Below are 14,796 nucleotides of genomic sequence, written 5' to 3' on the forward strand. Positions count from 1 at the left end.
AACTACGTGCTTACGAACTATTAAAGGCTGCATAAAATAAGTAACATTAAAGGCAGCCCTTGAATTTTGGGGTAGGAGACTGGTGGAAGAGCCTGTATAAAGGCATAAATATGGAGATCATGGAGTCTAACGTGGGTAGAACACACAGTGTATGGTGGGAGATAAAGGTTGGGTTAAATTATTAAGTGTCTCGTGTCATTTTAAAGATGTTGCTTTCAAGCTGTGGATGTTGCAGAGCCACTAGACTTTAGGCAGGAGAATGGCACAACCAGAATTATGTCTTAAAAAGACTCTAGAGGACAGGATGGAGAGATCACAGGTGGGAAATCAGGGAGAGGATATTTTCAATAGTTCAGTGGTTCTGAAGGCACAAAGTAAGGCTGTGAGAATAGGGAAATGGGGATGCATCATATGTAGGGGATAAAATCAAATGGCTTGCTAACTAATTGATTGTGAGTAAAGAGACGTTGGGAGTCAAGGACAACTTGGTGGTGCTGAGCGTGGATAAATAGGTAGATAATGGTGCCATTAACAGATACATGAAACCAGGAAGAGATGATGGCTTTTCAGTGTGGGAACTGAGCGCATCTTTGAATACACTGACATCCAGTAAGCATGCTCAATGGGCATCTGAAAACAGGATACAATTCTAGACAGGAGTAGGGGCTACAGATAAATACCTGGGACCTATCAAAATATAGGCCACAGCTAAAGCCACTCATTAATGATTAAGATTAATGATCATAAGAATAGAAATCAATTAGAAAGCAATATTGGTAGGTACTCTGTTGTAGTTCTCAGCTCTTCAAGAGGAAAAACTAGACTATAAGCTCTTGGAGGGCCGAAACTTCATTCTGTTCACATTTGTATTTTCAGGCTCAGAGAAGGTATCCACAAAGTATTCGTTACATTATGAATGAATGAGAAACTAGTAGTAAAATTCATAAGAATATCAGGACCGGGGACACCACTGCTGATTCTAATTGTCTTTCAGGTAAACATGCTCTAGCTAATTGGAGAAGGGAGTGTGATAAAGAGAAAACCATGATGGGAATAACAGGTTTTGAGGATTTTGAGTTGCTATCTCCTACTTTGCAGGGTACAGAGGGTTGGAATGAATCAGTGTCTCTGAATATACCTCATTTCCCTAAATTCTGGAACCAACAGACCTCGTATTTTCCTTTTGTACATAAAGTTCACTTTGGGTGACACATTAAAAACTTCCCTATGAGTCAACAACTGTAACTGTTCATCTGCGAACTTCCACTGGTAGACGACACAGAAAATTGTTAACAAGCATTCCTAACTGATAGTCAGGATTCTAAGAGGTCATGATTAAATGTTCATACAGAGATTTCTGGATTTGTTATAAAAAGCCCTTGAATAGGCAATATCCTGAAGCTCATTTTTAAAAGGGCTGCCTAGAATTTCCACAGACGTCACGTTAAAGGCTAAGGTTAGGTTTTTTGGACTAGGCCACCAAAACATGTTTTAGACCATCATTCACAATAATGTTTTTAGGAGAAAATTACATTGTAAATGTAACTGTAAAAATAAAATTTTTTAATTGTAAAATGCATTCAATCATACACTTAAAATGGATACATTTTATTGTATGTTAATCTTTCCTCAATAAAGTTGATTTTAAGAAGCGCTAGCATGAGAGGTCTTTTTTATGTCTCTTATAGAAAAGCGTGAAGACTCACTTCTTCACCCACATAGGGAAATCTAGGGTTGGATTAAGAATGCCAGTAGAGTTTCAGAGTGGCTACCCTTTCCAGGCTCTACTCCCTTTGTGGGTCTGGACGCTTTATGTTGATTAGCCCTCTAGAGAGACTTCTCAATTGGGAGTAGCTAGTTAGCACTCCTCAGGGCAGGGAGAAGGGGCAGCAGAGGAAGACTCCTTTTGCATCTCTTTCCACTGCCACCAGCTACTGGGTGCTTTTATAATGGTCTTTCAACTCACAGGCATCCAAACAACAAATATTTATTGAATTTCTGCTACTTTCTAGATACAGTGCTAGTCACTAGGGACATAACTGAAGAAGACATTTCTAACTGCAAACATACTATTTTTGAGGATATCCAGGTTATTTTTACTGTTTGTGGTAGGTAGGCTCTAAGACAACCCCTAATGATCCTTTTCTACTGGTATTCATGTCTTTATGAAATCCCTTCCATTTTAGTATGGGCTAGATTTAATGACTGGCTTATATGAATAGAATGCTGCAGAGTGATAAGTCACTTCCAACATAAGTTTACAAAGACTGTGGCTTCCATCTTAGCCACTGTCTCTTGTTCTCTCTGAGGGAAGAAAGCTACTATGTTACAAACTGCCCTTAGGAGAGGCCCAGTTGGCAAGGAACTGATATCTCTGGCCAATAGCCAGTGAGGACATGAGGCCCGCCAACAGCCACATGAGTGAGCTTAGAAGCAGTTCTTCCCCTAGTCAAGCCTTGAGATCACTGGAGCCCCAGCCAACACCTTGATTGCAAGCTTGTGAGAGACCCTGAAATGGAGTCACATAGCTACAGAAACAACAATAAGTGTTTGTTATTTTAAGTTGCTAAATTTGTTAAGCAGCAATAGACTACTAACACATTGTTTGAAAGAAGAGAAACTAAGGGTTAAATTATGAAACAAGGGAGAAACTATTTCCACAATAAAACATGTTCCTGATATTCATTTCAGTGTAGACACCAAATCTTCTTTAAGTTTCCATCTTAGTATCTCCCTAAACAGCTCCTTGATTTTGCAACACTACCCCCTCTCCCACTCTAGCTAGCTAGAAGTCCAGATACATTTCGTATAAGGAGACATTGAGAGAACTTTCCCATACATATACTCCCTGAGCCTAGAACTTGGGCCTTGAGGATCTTTCCTGGGCCCTTTTATTATGGCTGAGCCGACATCTTTCAGAAGGACTAGAGTCTCTCTACCTGCAAGAAATGGTAACTTCCTAAGAAGTGTTTCCCAACCAACTCATGACCAAATTCTGAAAAAATTTGAGTGTGATTAACTCTCTCAGAACCTCAAGACCTTTTAAAGAAGTCACGTTGCATATCCTTTGAATCAGCCTTGCTCACTGTCCAAAGATATAACTACTCTCTATATCACTTCTGACTCTCAGCTCTAAAATGTGAGAGACCCTATTTCCCACTGTTTTCTTTCCTATCCAACCTTCCTTGTGGAATCCAGGTTCCATGCCTCATAAACATGTCTACATCCTCAACTTTTCACTGAATGCTCCTTTCACTGGCCTTAACTGAAACTTCACTCTCACAGGACACCAACTCCCCCTGCAGCCCTCTTTTCCACATCCCACATACTTCAGAGTCAGCAGTTGGCATAAGTCAGTGTTTTCCTAACTCTTCAATACTATTTTGAAACCATTAGCCTCCACCTTCCCATAATAGCCCCAAATCTCTTTGCGTTATAATCACCCTTCTCCTTCCCAGTGCTACCACCTACTAAACTCACAATCACTGTCCTCAATCATTAAATACTGTGGCACAAAGGTCACTGATTTCCTTCCACTTCAATCACTGCCATCATTCTGGGTAACTTCAACATCCATGCACATGACCCATTCAAAACCTCAGCCTCTCAGTTCTCTGATATCATCTTCAATGACATTTTTCTCCTCTACTCCATTTTAGCCATTGACACCCATGGCAATGTCCCGGACCACTTCCCATTACTCCAAAACGCACCATCTCTGAATAATGCATTTAGTTATCCTGTTGTAACTCTGACAGCCCATTATTCTAGCAATCTCCTTTAACCTTCCCCAAGAATGTTTCTTTGAAATGACTGGAATATTCAGTGCATAGATCTCTCTACATACTCTAACTTGGATTTCTCGTGGTCTATCAGTTCCATAATTCTCTTGCTAGTTTTCAGTAGCTTTGCCCCATGGTTATTCTATCCCACCTATCTGGAAACACTGCAATTGTACATGAATCCAACTGTCTGTTTTCTCTACACTCTGATATGAACTGCTGAGCAGTATTTGATAAACTTAAGCATATGAGAAAATCACACAACTCTACAGGATGCTGCCCATATAAGTTTTATGGTCACCAATACATCTGTACTCTTAGTACTGCTCCCACAATCCTTGCATTTCCCTAGTCAGCTCTCTTTCCTCACAGTGGCTATTTTAAGCATGGCTTGTTTTGTACAAAACTGTGGCTCTTTTCCTTCCTTTACCACAAATGATTTTACCTTCTAATTTACAGACAAATAGAAACCACCAGAAAAAACTCCCTCAACTTCTTCCTACCCAATTGACAAAATTACTTGCCTCCGTATCCATCCCCATCTTCTGCTGTTGCGTCAGAGGCACCCTTTCTCCCAACTAAGGCCCATCCCTTCATGAAGGCTCTGGATCCTTTCCCTTCCCATTTCTCTTTGTTCTTTTGGATCTTCAACCTTTTTCTTTCCTGGGTCTTTCTCATCATCATTCAAACATGCTCATGTCTATTTTAAAAAACAGAAACAATCTCCAAATTTTCTCTCAAATCTGGTACTCTGCATCAGTTAATGGCCTTTTCTCTCTTCGGCAGTTCAATGAACCCAGACTTTCCGAGTTAGCTAAAATTGCTTTCTTTTACTTTTTAACCTTCCATTTAAACCTCAACTCACTTCAATATCATATGGTAGGGAAGAAAGCCAATGAAATTGCTTTTGCCAAGATCAGCACTGAACTTTTTTATTTTTGAGGAAGACTAGCCCTGAGCTAACATCCGCTGCCAATCTTCCTCTTTTTGCTGAGGAAGATTGGCCCAAGCTAACATTTGTGCCCATCTTCCTCTACTTTATATGTGGGTCACCTGCCCCTGCATGGCTTAATAAGTGGTGCGTAGGTCTGTGCCCAGGATCCAAACCAGCAAACCCCAGTGCGTGTGAACTTAACCACTACGCCACAGGGCCAGTCCCTGAAATTCTTGTTTTTTGTGAAACCCAATGGAGATTTTTCAATCCTCATGGTCAATGGTGCATACTGTTAACTGTTTCTTCTTTTTTTGAGCAATACTATTCCCTTGCTTTGGGATTTTAGCCCTGATCTTCATCTTCTAACTCTATACTCACAGAGGATGTAAAAATCTTCCATATCTTTAATTATCACATTCTTCATCCTTCATCTCAGTTCCAAACCCAAATATCTAATAGCCTAGCCAACATTTCTAATTCAATTTCTCAGACTTAATTAGTATCTTTCAACTTAACACTTTCAAAACTAGATTACTTTCCTCTGCAAACCTGCTCATCATCTACTGTTATCACTGAATTGCATCACCATCCTGCTAGCTGCCTAAGACAAAAAAAAAAAAAAGTCATTCTTGACCTTTTCTTCTCCCTCAATTTTCACACCCAACACTAAAACGTATGGATTTTATTTCCTAAATATCCTCAGATACTCAGATATCTGTTGGCTAAATGACTCTCTCAAATTTATTAATTCTTCCCTAACCCCCAGGCCCCCATCATTTTTCACCTAGCTTACTGCACCTAATTTACCCAATTATTTTTGAGGAGTCAGAATAAGGTAATTTGCAACTTTCTCTAGGACCAACTTCACCTCAAAACTAGGTTATGTGCTTCTAACACGTGTTCCTGTAGCACTGTGAACTTGCCCTCTCATAGCAATTACCACACTTTGTGGAAACTGTTCATCTGTTTTTCTTCTAGATTCTAAGTTTCTTGAGGATAAGGTACCATCTACCTGGCCACTACCATATCCTAGGGTTGTGAACGGACTTGCATAATGCAGATGCTCAGTTAACAGATGCTGAACACTGATAAATGAGTTTTATATTATCTTTCAGGGGAAAGGGGTCAAGGAAAAGGTTAACAGCAGAGTGAAAAATGGGCTTGGGAGTAGAGAGCTGGGGATAAGAAGAATGACTGGGGGGATCCCTCCAAATAAGTACAATTCCTTTTCACTATTAGAATTAAGCATTTCTTTATTTTCTGCTTTCCCCTTTTTCATCCTTACATATCGGTTGCCATCATAGGCACTCAAATGTTTGCTGAGGGGGCCTAGAAGGACTATGACTGACAATTATACTTAGCAGAGTTGGGATAGTCAATTTCAACTACAGCTGCTGGCTGAGAACCCCTCTTCTATCTTCCTGCTTGCTCATTTTAGAAAGAGTTCTGCTACAAAAGTAGTAGCAGTCTCCAAGTCACTGTGAAACCTGGCATAAGAGGGAAAGAAGCAAGCACTTCCCGTTTTTTTTTTTTTTTTTCCATACAAACTGTACTTGGGAGTAATCCAACAGTAGATAAGGAGAAGTTTCTCTTTACAGAAGTATTCCAGCTAATTTTGTAACCTCTAATGAATTAATGGAGCTAGGCACCAAGTATCAATGGGTGTTAATATCACAAAAAGAGAGACAACTAGATATAATGTGTATCTTTCTGATGGAAGACCACAATGCCACCTATCAAAAAGTCTTGCCAAAAAAAAAAAAAAATAGAGAGAATTGAACCCAAATCTGACCAGTAGATCCAACTACCAATTTACAGGAAATCCAAAACATACAGGGACTTGTCAAATAACAACATGGACATGTTATCAGCAAAATCCAGACTACAGAAAACTCTATAAAGCAAACAACTTTGGTTCCTCAATAAATAAATAGCAAGAAAACAAAAGAGACAAAGAGGGAACCTACAGATTACAAGAGACTTCAGAGACATATTAACCAATCTCAATGCACGAAGCTTATCTGGACCTCGAGTCAAATAAATGGTGAAAAATTATGACACTTATGGAACAAACAAAAATTTGAATACTGACTGGCAATCTGATGCTATTAAGGAACTACTTTTAGTTTCTTTGCAAGTGTAATAATGGCACTACAGTTACATATTTTAAAAAAGCGTTCTTATCTTTTGGAAACACACAGTGAAATATTTATGGAAGAAATTATGATGAAGCCTAGGATCTTCTTCAGAAATAAAATAGGAGGGCAAAGTGTATGGGGTACATGTGGATGACTATATTATTCTGTCTGCCTCTGTATATGTCTGAAATTTTCCATAATAAAAAGTTTTAAAACACTAGCAGCAGAAAGGTTCTCTTACAATTTCATCTTTTCCCACTTTTAGTTGAACCTCATCATTACTTACTGGCTATCATCAGAGATTTGGTTCTAAACTTTAAATAGAAAAGCTGAGAACCAACTCATAAATGAATCATATACACAGTTATGGACTAAGCAAGCAGGGATCGAACCTATATAGTTTACTTTTAGCGTTCTCTTTCCATTTAACTTCTAGGGGAGATTAATCACAGATCAAGAAGCTATTTCTAGAAGGGATGTCAGTCCTTCCTTCCAACCAACACATATTTATTGTTATCTACTATTTATCAGGGACTGTGGGGCTTGAAAATGAACAAAACTAGGCAGAATCCTTGCTCTTCTGGAGATTACAGTCTGGTTGGGGAAAGAGACATTAATCAAATAATCCCACAAACAAATGTAAAACTGCAAACGTGGTAGTCTACAAAGGAGAGGAACACAATAGGACAGCCTCGAACAGTGGCATTTGAACTATTCAAGCCTCCTGAGAAAGTCATGCTTTAGTTCGGACATGAACTGACCTTAACTGAGTGAAGTGGGAAGAGAAGAACACTACATGGAACAGGCACAGACTGTGCACACGCTGCAGAAGGAGGAAGCCCAGTAAATATGAGGTACTGAAAGGCCAGTGAGGCTCAAGTGGTGAGAGCAAAGTGTGACATAAACAGACAAGTTAGGTGGGAGCCAGATTTTACAGGTCATAATAAAGGATTATTTTATTCTAAGAACCAAGGGAAGCCAATAAAGGGTTTTACAAAGGAGGCGATTTACTCATTGTAAAGATCATTCTGACAGTGGATGTAGGCAGGAAAGTGAAAGAGGGGGTACAGTGAACTTCCATATGGTGGTAGAAATAAGTGCCCAGGGTAGGAGCTTTGGCGGATCATGAGACTGTGATCCTCAGAAAGTCAAAGAGATAGATTTTCAGTTTCAATTAGCGTCAACTGGAAGAAGTGCCACTTAAACTGAGGGGAAGGAGGAGTAAAACACATACAAGTCAAGTGAAGCAGAAGAGAGTTCCAGGCAAAGGGAACATCACATGGAAGGCCTGGACATACTCTAAGACCTGAAGAAGCTGAAGTTGAGGGAGTGGTGAGAAGTGGGGGCAAACAGAGATACTGCTGGAAGAGTAGGCAACATAAAGAACCTAGATTCTAGTCCGTGGGCAGTGGGGAGCCACTTAAACGTTTACACAAAAAAGCGATATGATTCTATTTGTGTTTTGGAAGGATCACTCAAAATACGAAGAATTTACTAGAAAAGGCAAGGCTAAAGGCTAAAACAAAAGTTAGAGCTTTATATAAACAGAAATATAATTTATCATTTGCATGGATATACCATGTAGGTTCCATGAGGCCAGAATCTGTCTGTCCTCTTCAATTCTCTTGCTCCAGGGTCCAATACAGTAAATGGCACATAATATTTATTCATTTAAAAATAATTATTAACAGTTACCAATAACAACAACAATAGCTGTTACCTTTAATGAGTATCTACAATATGCCAGGGACTATGTCAAGTGCACAATGCATTTAATTCTCACAACTGTATCATCTTATTTTACTAAAGAGGAAACACTAAAGCTCAGTTTGTGACCTTGTTACTTGTCCAACGTTAGTCTCTCAGCTAGTTAGTGGGGAAGTAGGATTTAATACCAGGTCTGCTGACTCTAGAGTCATCTAACCATTTATCTATAGTTGACTGACAGATAATTTAACCAGTTACTTATTGATTAAGGTACATTCAAGTTATTTCTAATATTTACTATTATAGGTAATACAACGAGGAATCTCTTCAAACATGTCTGAGCACTCATAAAATCTTAGATGTTGTAATGATGAGCCACAGACCAAGTACATTATAAATTTAGATACAATTTGACAAAATTGCTCTTCAGAAAGGTTGTTCCATTTCACACAACTAAATGCAATATATGAGAATGCCTGTTAACTTACTATTACCAATACTGAGTGTTATTGATCTTTGCCAACCCAATGGCCTCCAAAAAAATCTCATTTTGGTTGTAGTTTATATATTTTATACATCATTACTAATAAAATTGATCATCTTTCCACACGTTTACAAGTCACTTTCATTTCTCTTTTTAATTCCTGTTCATGTCTTTTGCTCGTGTTTTAACAGTATTTAAATAGCTGATTTGTAAATACTCAATGTATTTTGAATTTTAACTTTTTCCTTGTCATAAATATTTACAAATAATGTCATCTTGCTTTTTGTTTGTCCTGTCACCTTGCTACGGTTTTATGGCATACTGACGTTCTACATTTTATGTGAAACCCATTGATCCTTTCTTTTATGGTTTCCTACTCACCTAGTTATTATAAAAATTCTACTCACATTTTCTTCTAATCCTTTTATATTTTTAATGGTTTTCATTTTTGACATTAAATCTAATCTGCTTAGAATTAATTCTGATGTATGAAGTGTGATAAGGATTCAATTATTATTTTTTAAACGGACAGCCAGCTTATTGGATAAGTAAGGCTTTAAAGTGCATAATAATTGGAATATGATCCAAAGCACTAATACTGAATTTAATTCTAAGCAAATAATTTTTTTTCTGTCAAGAAGACAAAACTTTTCTTCGTTTTACGTATGTGTAGGAACACATAAACTTCCCAAATAATTCCCTAAACAACAAAAACATTCCCTAAACAGTAAAGAAATAACTTAAATGTGCTATTTAAATATAATTTCTTTTACCCTAATTGACCATCTATAACTTGAGTTTTCCTCAGTACAATGCTAACTAGTAATACCAAAACGAAGCATCTGTTTTAACTCAGTATGATAAATTTAAATAAAGTATGAGACATTTTAAGCTTTAAATTTTAATGAACTAATAGAAGCATGCTCTTTCTTATAAATAATATCATCAGAAGTAACCTACAGACAGTAAAGAAATATTTTATATCAACAGAAGGAAAATTACCTTAAAACTAACTTAGTGAAATTCTTTTTTAAAAAATCATTACTTCATAACATAAAAATATTCATTGAAAAAATGTGAAGAATACAGAACATCCCAAAGAAAAATCCTGTCATATTAGGACTCATTCCATTAAAACTAACAGAAAACTGATGGCAGCATAATAATAGTTCTACATTAAAAAAAAAAATCAAGTTGACTTCCAAAATTTTGCTAAAAATGATATGATAATAGTTAAACATAATGAGGCTATGTCTCTTTATTTTCTATGGGCATTAGAATCATCCTTGTCCATGATAAGATTTGGATTTTTAGATTTATGTAATCTTGAAGTACAACAGAAAACAAGAACAATAACGAAGTCCTTATAATCATTTTTAAAAACATAAAAATGTCTTTGCAAAGAATGCCTTCGAGAAAGAGCAAACCTATTCCATGCAAGCAATAATAACTAGGTCAAATCACATATATAACCAAAATGCAGCTTAGCATTTATTTTTCAAAAAAATTCTACTCACACTAATCATTTTAAACTAAAACAAGAAACACACAATTTAGAGCTATAAAATATACTTAGAAACTCTGAAAGCATTATTGTTAGATGTAATAAAGAAAATGATAGCATTTTGGTACCAAATTCTTCTGGATATATCCATTCAGGACCAAGGAAATAGATTATATTTATAGATCATTTGGTGAACCATCTCATTCTATATTTATTTTTAAATATTTAAATAGCTAATTTAAAAAAAACCAATAAAATAATTTATTTACCTGACCACTACCAGAAGTTGCCATGTTGATTTCTGCCGCTCCTTGACCTTCATTCTGCCGCTCAGCTTCATGTGAGCCGGCTTCATGCTTGCTCTGAGATGACCTCTGTTAATATGGAGTTAACATCATTACATACAAAAACAGTGTATGTTTTCTTAGCCCACAGGTTTTTCCCTTTCTTGTTTTAAAGCTCTGAATGCATCAATTATACAGGTTTACAAAGGCACAGAAGAGTACTTCATACTCATAACCTCCAGCATGGTTGGCAGTCGACTATTTCGGTAAGAGGAAAGTGAAGCATCCCGTGAGCATCAGAGCTGCATAAGACAAAGGATTTTCTGAGACTCACAGAACAACCATCCTCCACCAGCTGTGCTCACATCACTATCAGGAATATAACCCAACGAGAACAAATAACTGTCTTTTCTGCAAGGTCACACAGTTCTGGCATTTAATGGAGCTGCAAATATAATAGTTAAACTATTACAAATACCTTCTGTGTAAGTATATTTATACACAGAATATATATACATCTTCTGCCAATAAAATTCATATGAAACCAATAGATAAGCTCTTAGATTCTGACACGAATAAAACCAAAAACCTTTTCTAATGTAACCACCATCTGTTATACGAAATGAAAATGACAGATTGTATCCAGCAAAAGCAGTCATTTCAAGACAGATTATATCCAGTACAAAGCAGTCTCTTTGTAAAAATACCACTGTAGAATCAACGAAATAAAATAATTTTCCATTATCTTTTATAGAAACAATTAAAAACATGACTGCTCTAGGAAAATGATATTCTAAAACATATATTTTTAAAAATTTGGCATAATAGTGGATAATTATCTTCCCAAATGGCTTCCACTGAAACCTCTTTAAATATCAAGCTTTCCTAGAGCATTTAAAATGTGACTTAAAAATTAATTTACATGCAGCATTTCCATCAATAAACTTGTATAAGTTATATGTAGGCAAAACTGGGGTAGCCTCAGTAATTCAGAAATAGAGAAAAAAATAGTACCGTCTGAAAATCACACTATAAAATTCAACAAAATCAACAAAAGCAGAGACATACAAAATCAATTTAGAGACAAAATGAATCAAAGATCATTAAAACCACAAAGATTTGACATTAACATTATTGAAGATGTCAACATAAAAGTAATTACTAAGCATCTGCTATGTTAGTTCCTTGTACTAGGTGCTGGGGAATACAGTGCTAGCAAACTCAGACATTGTTCTATGCTTTCTTGGAGCTTACCATCTAGTCAGGGATACTATCAAATAATGAGAAATAACAATAAAGTTAAAACTTTGACAAGGGCTCTGAAAGAAGGGTACAAGGTGCTATAAAAATACATAACAGAGGGATGTCATATGATCTGGCAGTTTGGGGAGGGCTCTCTTACAAGTGCTGTTTGAACTGAGATCTGAAGAATAAATAGGAGTTCTAGGAAAAGGGAAAAGGGTAGAGGAAGAAGGTTTTATGTAAACAGAAGATCATATGCAAAGGACCTGGGGTGGAAGGGAGCAGGACTTGTTCCAGTATATCAAAGAATCATGGGATGGAGAGTAGAACAAAAAGATGGTAAAAAAAATCTTACTGATTTTGTTGAATTTTAGTGTGATTCTCAGATGGCACTCTTGCCCCTATATAACTAATACTTAGTATGTTAATGGGAAAAGTTGCATGTAAATTGATTTTTTAAAGTCAAATTTTAAATAGTCTAAGTAGGTAGGAAAGATAGAGGAGAACGGTTTGGAGGCTAATGTATTAATCTAAGTGTGAGATGATGGTACTTTGCACTAAGGAAGCAGTAATGAAGATAAAAGAAGTGGAGACAGAGGTAAATCTGAAGGACTTGATGATAGACTGGATATGGTGAGTAGAGAAAGATCTGGTGTCAAGAATTACTCTCATGTTCCTTAGCTCACACAATTGAATAATGGTGGTGTCATTCACAGAGACAGGTAATACTAAAGGAGGACAAGGGTTTTTTAGAGGAGAAGGTATAATAAGGAGGGCTTAAGAGGAGATCATTAATTATGTTTTGGATATATTGGATTTAAAGTGCCTTTCAGTCTAAGTGGAGATGCAGAGTAGGCATGCAGATTTAGGAGTCTGGAGCTCAGGGCTAGAAAAACGAATTTGAGAGCCAATAGTATATAGATGGTATGTGAACCCCTAAGCATATGAGATGGTCTTAGAGAGACACATTACAGAGAAAAGAGAAATAAGCCTTAAGGAATGCCTACAATTAATGTCCAGATAAACGAACGTGAACCTATAAAGTCCAAAGAGGTGGGAAGAAACCAAAAAAGTATTGTCATAGATGCCAAGAGAAGACTATTTCAGGCAACAGGAAATGTTGAATAATGTGGAAAATGTGCAGATGAAGACTGAAAATGTCAATTTAATTAAGAACATGAAAGTCACTGAGGATCCATTTCAGTGAGACTGTGGCAGTACATTTAGATAGGCATGTGTTAAGAGTGAATGGTGGGGAGGAAATGCAGACTTGGAGTCTAGAAGCACTTTGGAGTGGGGATTGGGAAAAGACAGTGAGGGAGGGAAGGGGACAGATAAAGAAAGATAGCTGCAGAGAGAGGTGGGATTGAGGAAGGTTCACATTATATTTTTAAAGATAAGACTTAAGTGTGTTTAAACGCTAATGGAAAAGTGCCACAGAAGAGGAAGAAGATAACTATGTGAGAAAAAAAAGACAAGAGTAAAATGTTCCTGAGAAGGGAGGAAGTGAAAATCCACAGCACAGGAAGAAAGGTAGAATGCTTCCTGGTAGGGAGGAGAGGTAGCTCCTATGATAACTACCATTTTCTCCATGAAGAAAGAGGTGGAATTATTAGAGTGAGGGAGGTAAGCAAAGGGTTGAAATATTTCTTTCCAATAGAGGCAGTATGGGGGGATCCAGAGAAACACAGTAGGCTTGCAGGACAGACAGACCCATCGGATGATGGTGATGGTGAAGACTATGATAAAGTTAAAAGAAAAATCTAATGTTTACTAAGCACTAATCACTTGGCATCTACTGATTTATTTAATCCTCATACCAACTCTATGAGGTAGGTACCATTATTATGCCCATTTTACAGATGAAGAAACTGAGGCACAGAGAAGGTATGTATCTGGCCTATGTCACATAACTAGTAAATGGCAGAGCCAGAGCTGGGATCACAACCCAGGTAGTCTGACTCCAGAGCCCAAACTAATATTTAACACTTACTGTCTTTATTTTCTTTCCTCGTTCCTTTTCCCGTTTACTTCCCCTTATTCTTTCCTTGATCCTAGGCTACAGGCCTGCCTGTACTCTTTGATCACTGTGCAAAACTACTGCTAACATTGAAGGCAAAGAGGCTGTCACTGATTGCTATGAAAGAATAATCCTAGCTAGTTTCCTCATTTTCATCATTGCTGGACAACTTCCCCAAAATTTTCTACCCTAGAACTGAAAAAATTAACATAAAGCAATTTGTTGAGGTATCTGCACACCACAAAATTCACCCATTCACTTAAAGTGTACAATTCAATCATTTTTAGTACATTTACCGAGCATCACCATAACCCAGTTTCAGAACATTTTCATCATTCTAATAAGATCCTTTGAGCATATTTACAGTTAATCCTCATTCCTATCCACAGCCTCAGGCAACTACTAATCTACTTTCTCTCTCTAAATTTGCCTTTTCTGGACATTTCTTATAAATGGAATATGTAGACTTACATGTCTGGCTTCTTTTGCTTAGCATAATGTTTTTGAGGTTCATCCATGTTACAGTATGTATGATCAATTTGTTCCTTTTTATTGCTGAACAGTATTTCATTGTAAGGATATACTACATTTTGTTTATTCATTCACCAGTTAATATACATTTAGATTGTTTCTACTTTTGGGCTATTATGAATAATACTGCTATAAATATTCAAGTTAAAGTCTTTGTGTGGACATGTTTT

At 36.9% G+C, this 14,796-nt stretch overlaps 1 protein-coding gene across 23 annotated transcripts in view; it reads right to left on the bottom strand.

The window, feature by feature from the left end:
- Positions 1-14,796, bottom strand: part of APC (APC regulator of WNT signaling pathway) — a 116,939-nt gene that overhangs the window by 26,427 nt on the left and 75,716 nt on the right. For all 23 annotated transcript variants that reach the window (XM_070517599.1, XM_070517595.1, XM_070517589.1 and 20 more), the window contains one exon: positions 10,819-10,923. In XM_070517599.1, the coding sequence (XP_070373700.1) occupies positions 10,819-10,923 (105 nt within the window). The remainder of the gene's footprint in view (positions 1-10,818; positions 10,924-14,796) is intronic.

Source organism: Equus asinus, chromosome 9, assembly GCF_041296235.1.
Source record: "Equus asinus isolate D_3611 breed Donkey chromosome 9, EquAss-T2T_v2, whole genome shotgun sequence".
Taxonomy (NCBI): Eukaryota; Metazoa; Chordata; class Mammalia; order Perissodactyla; family Equidae; genus Equus; species Equus asinus.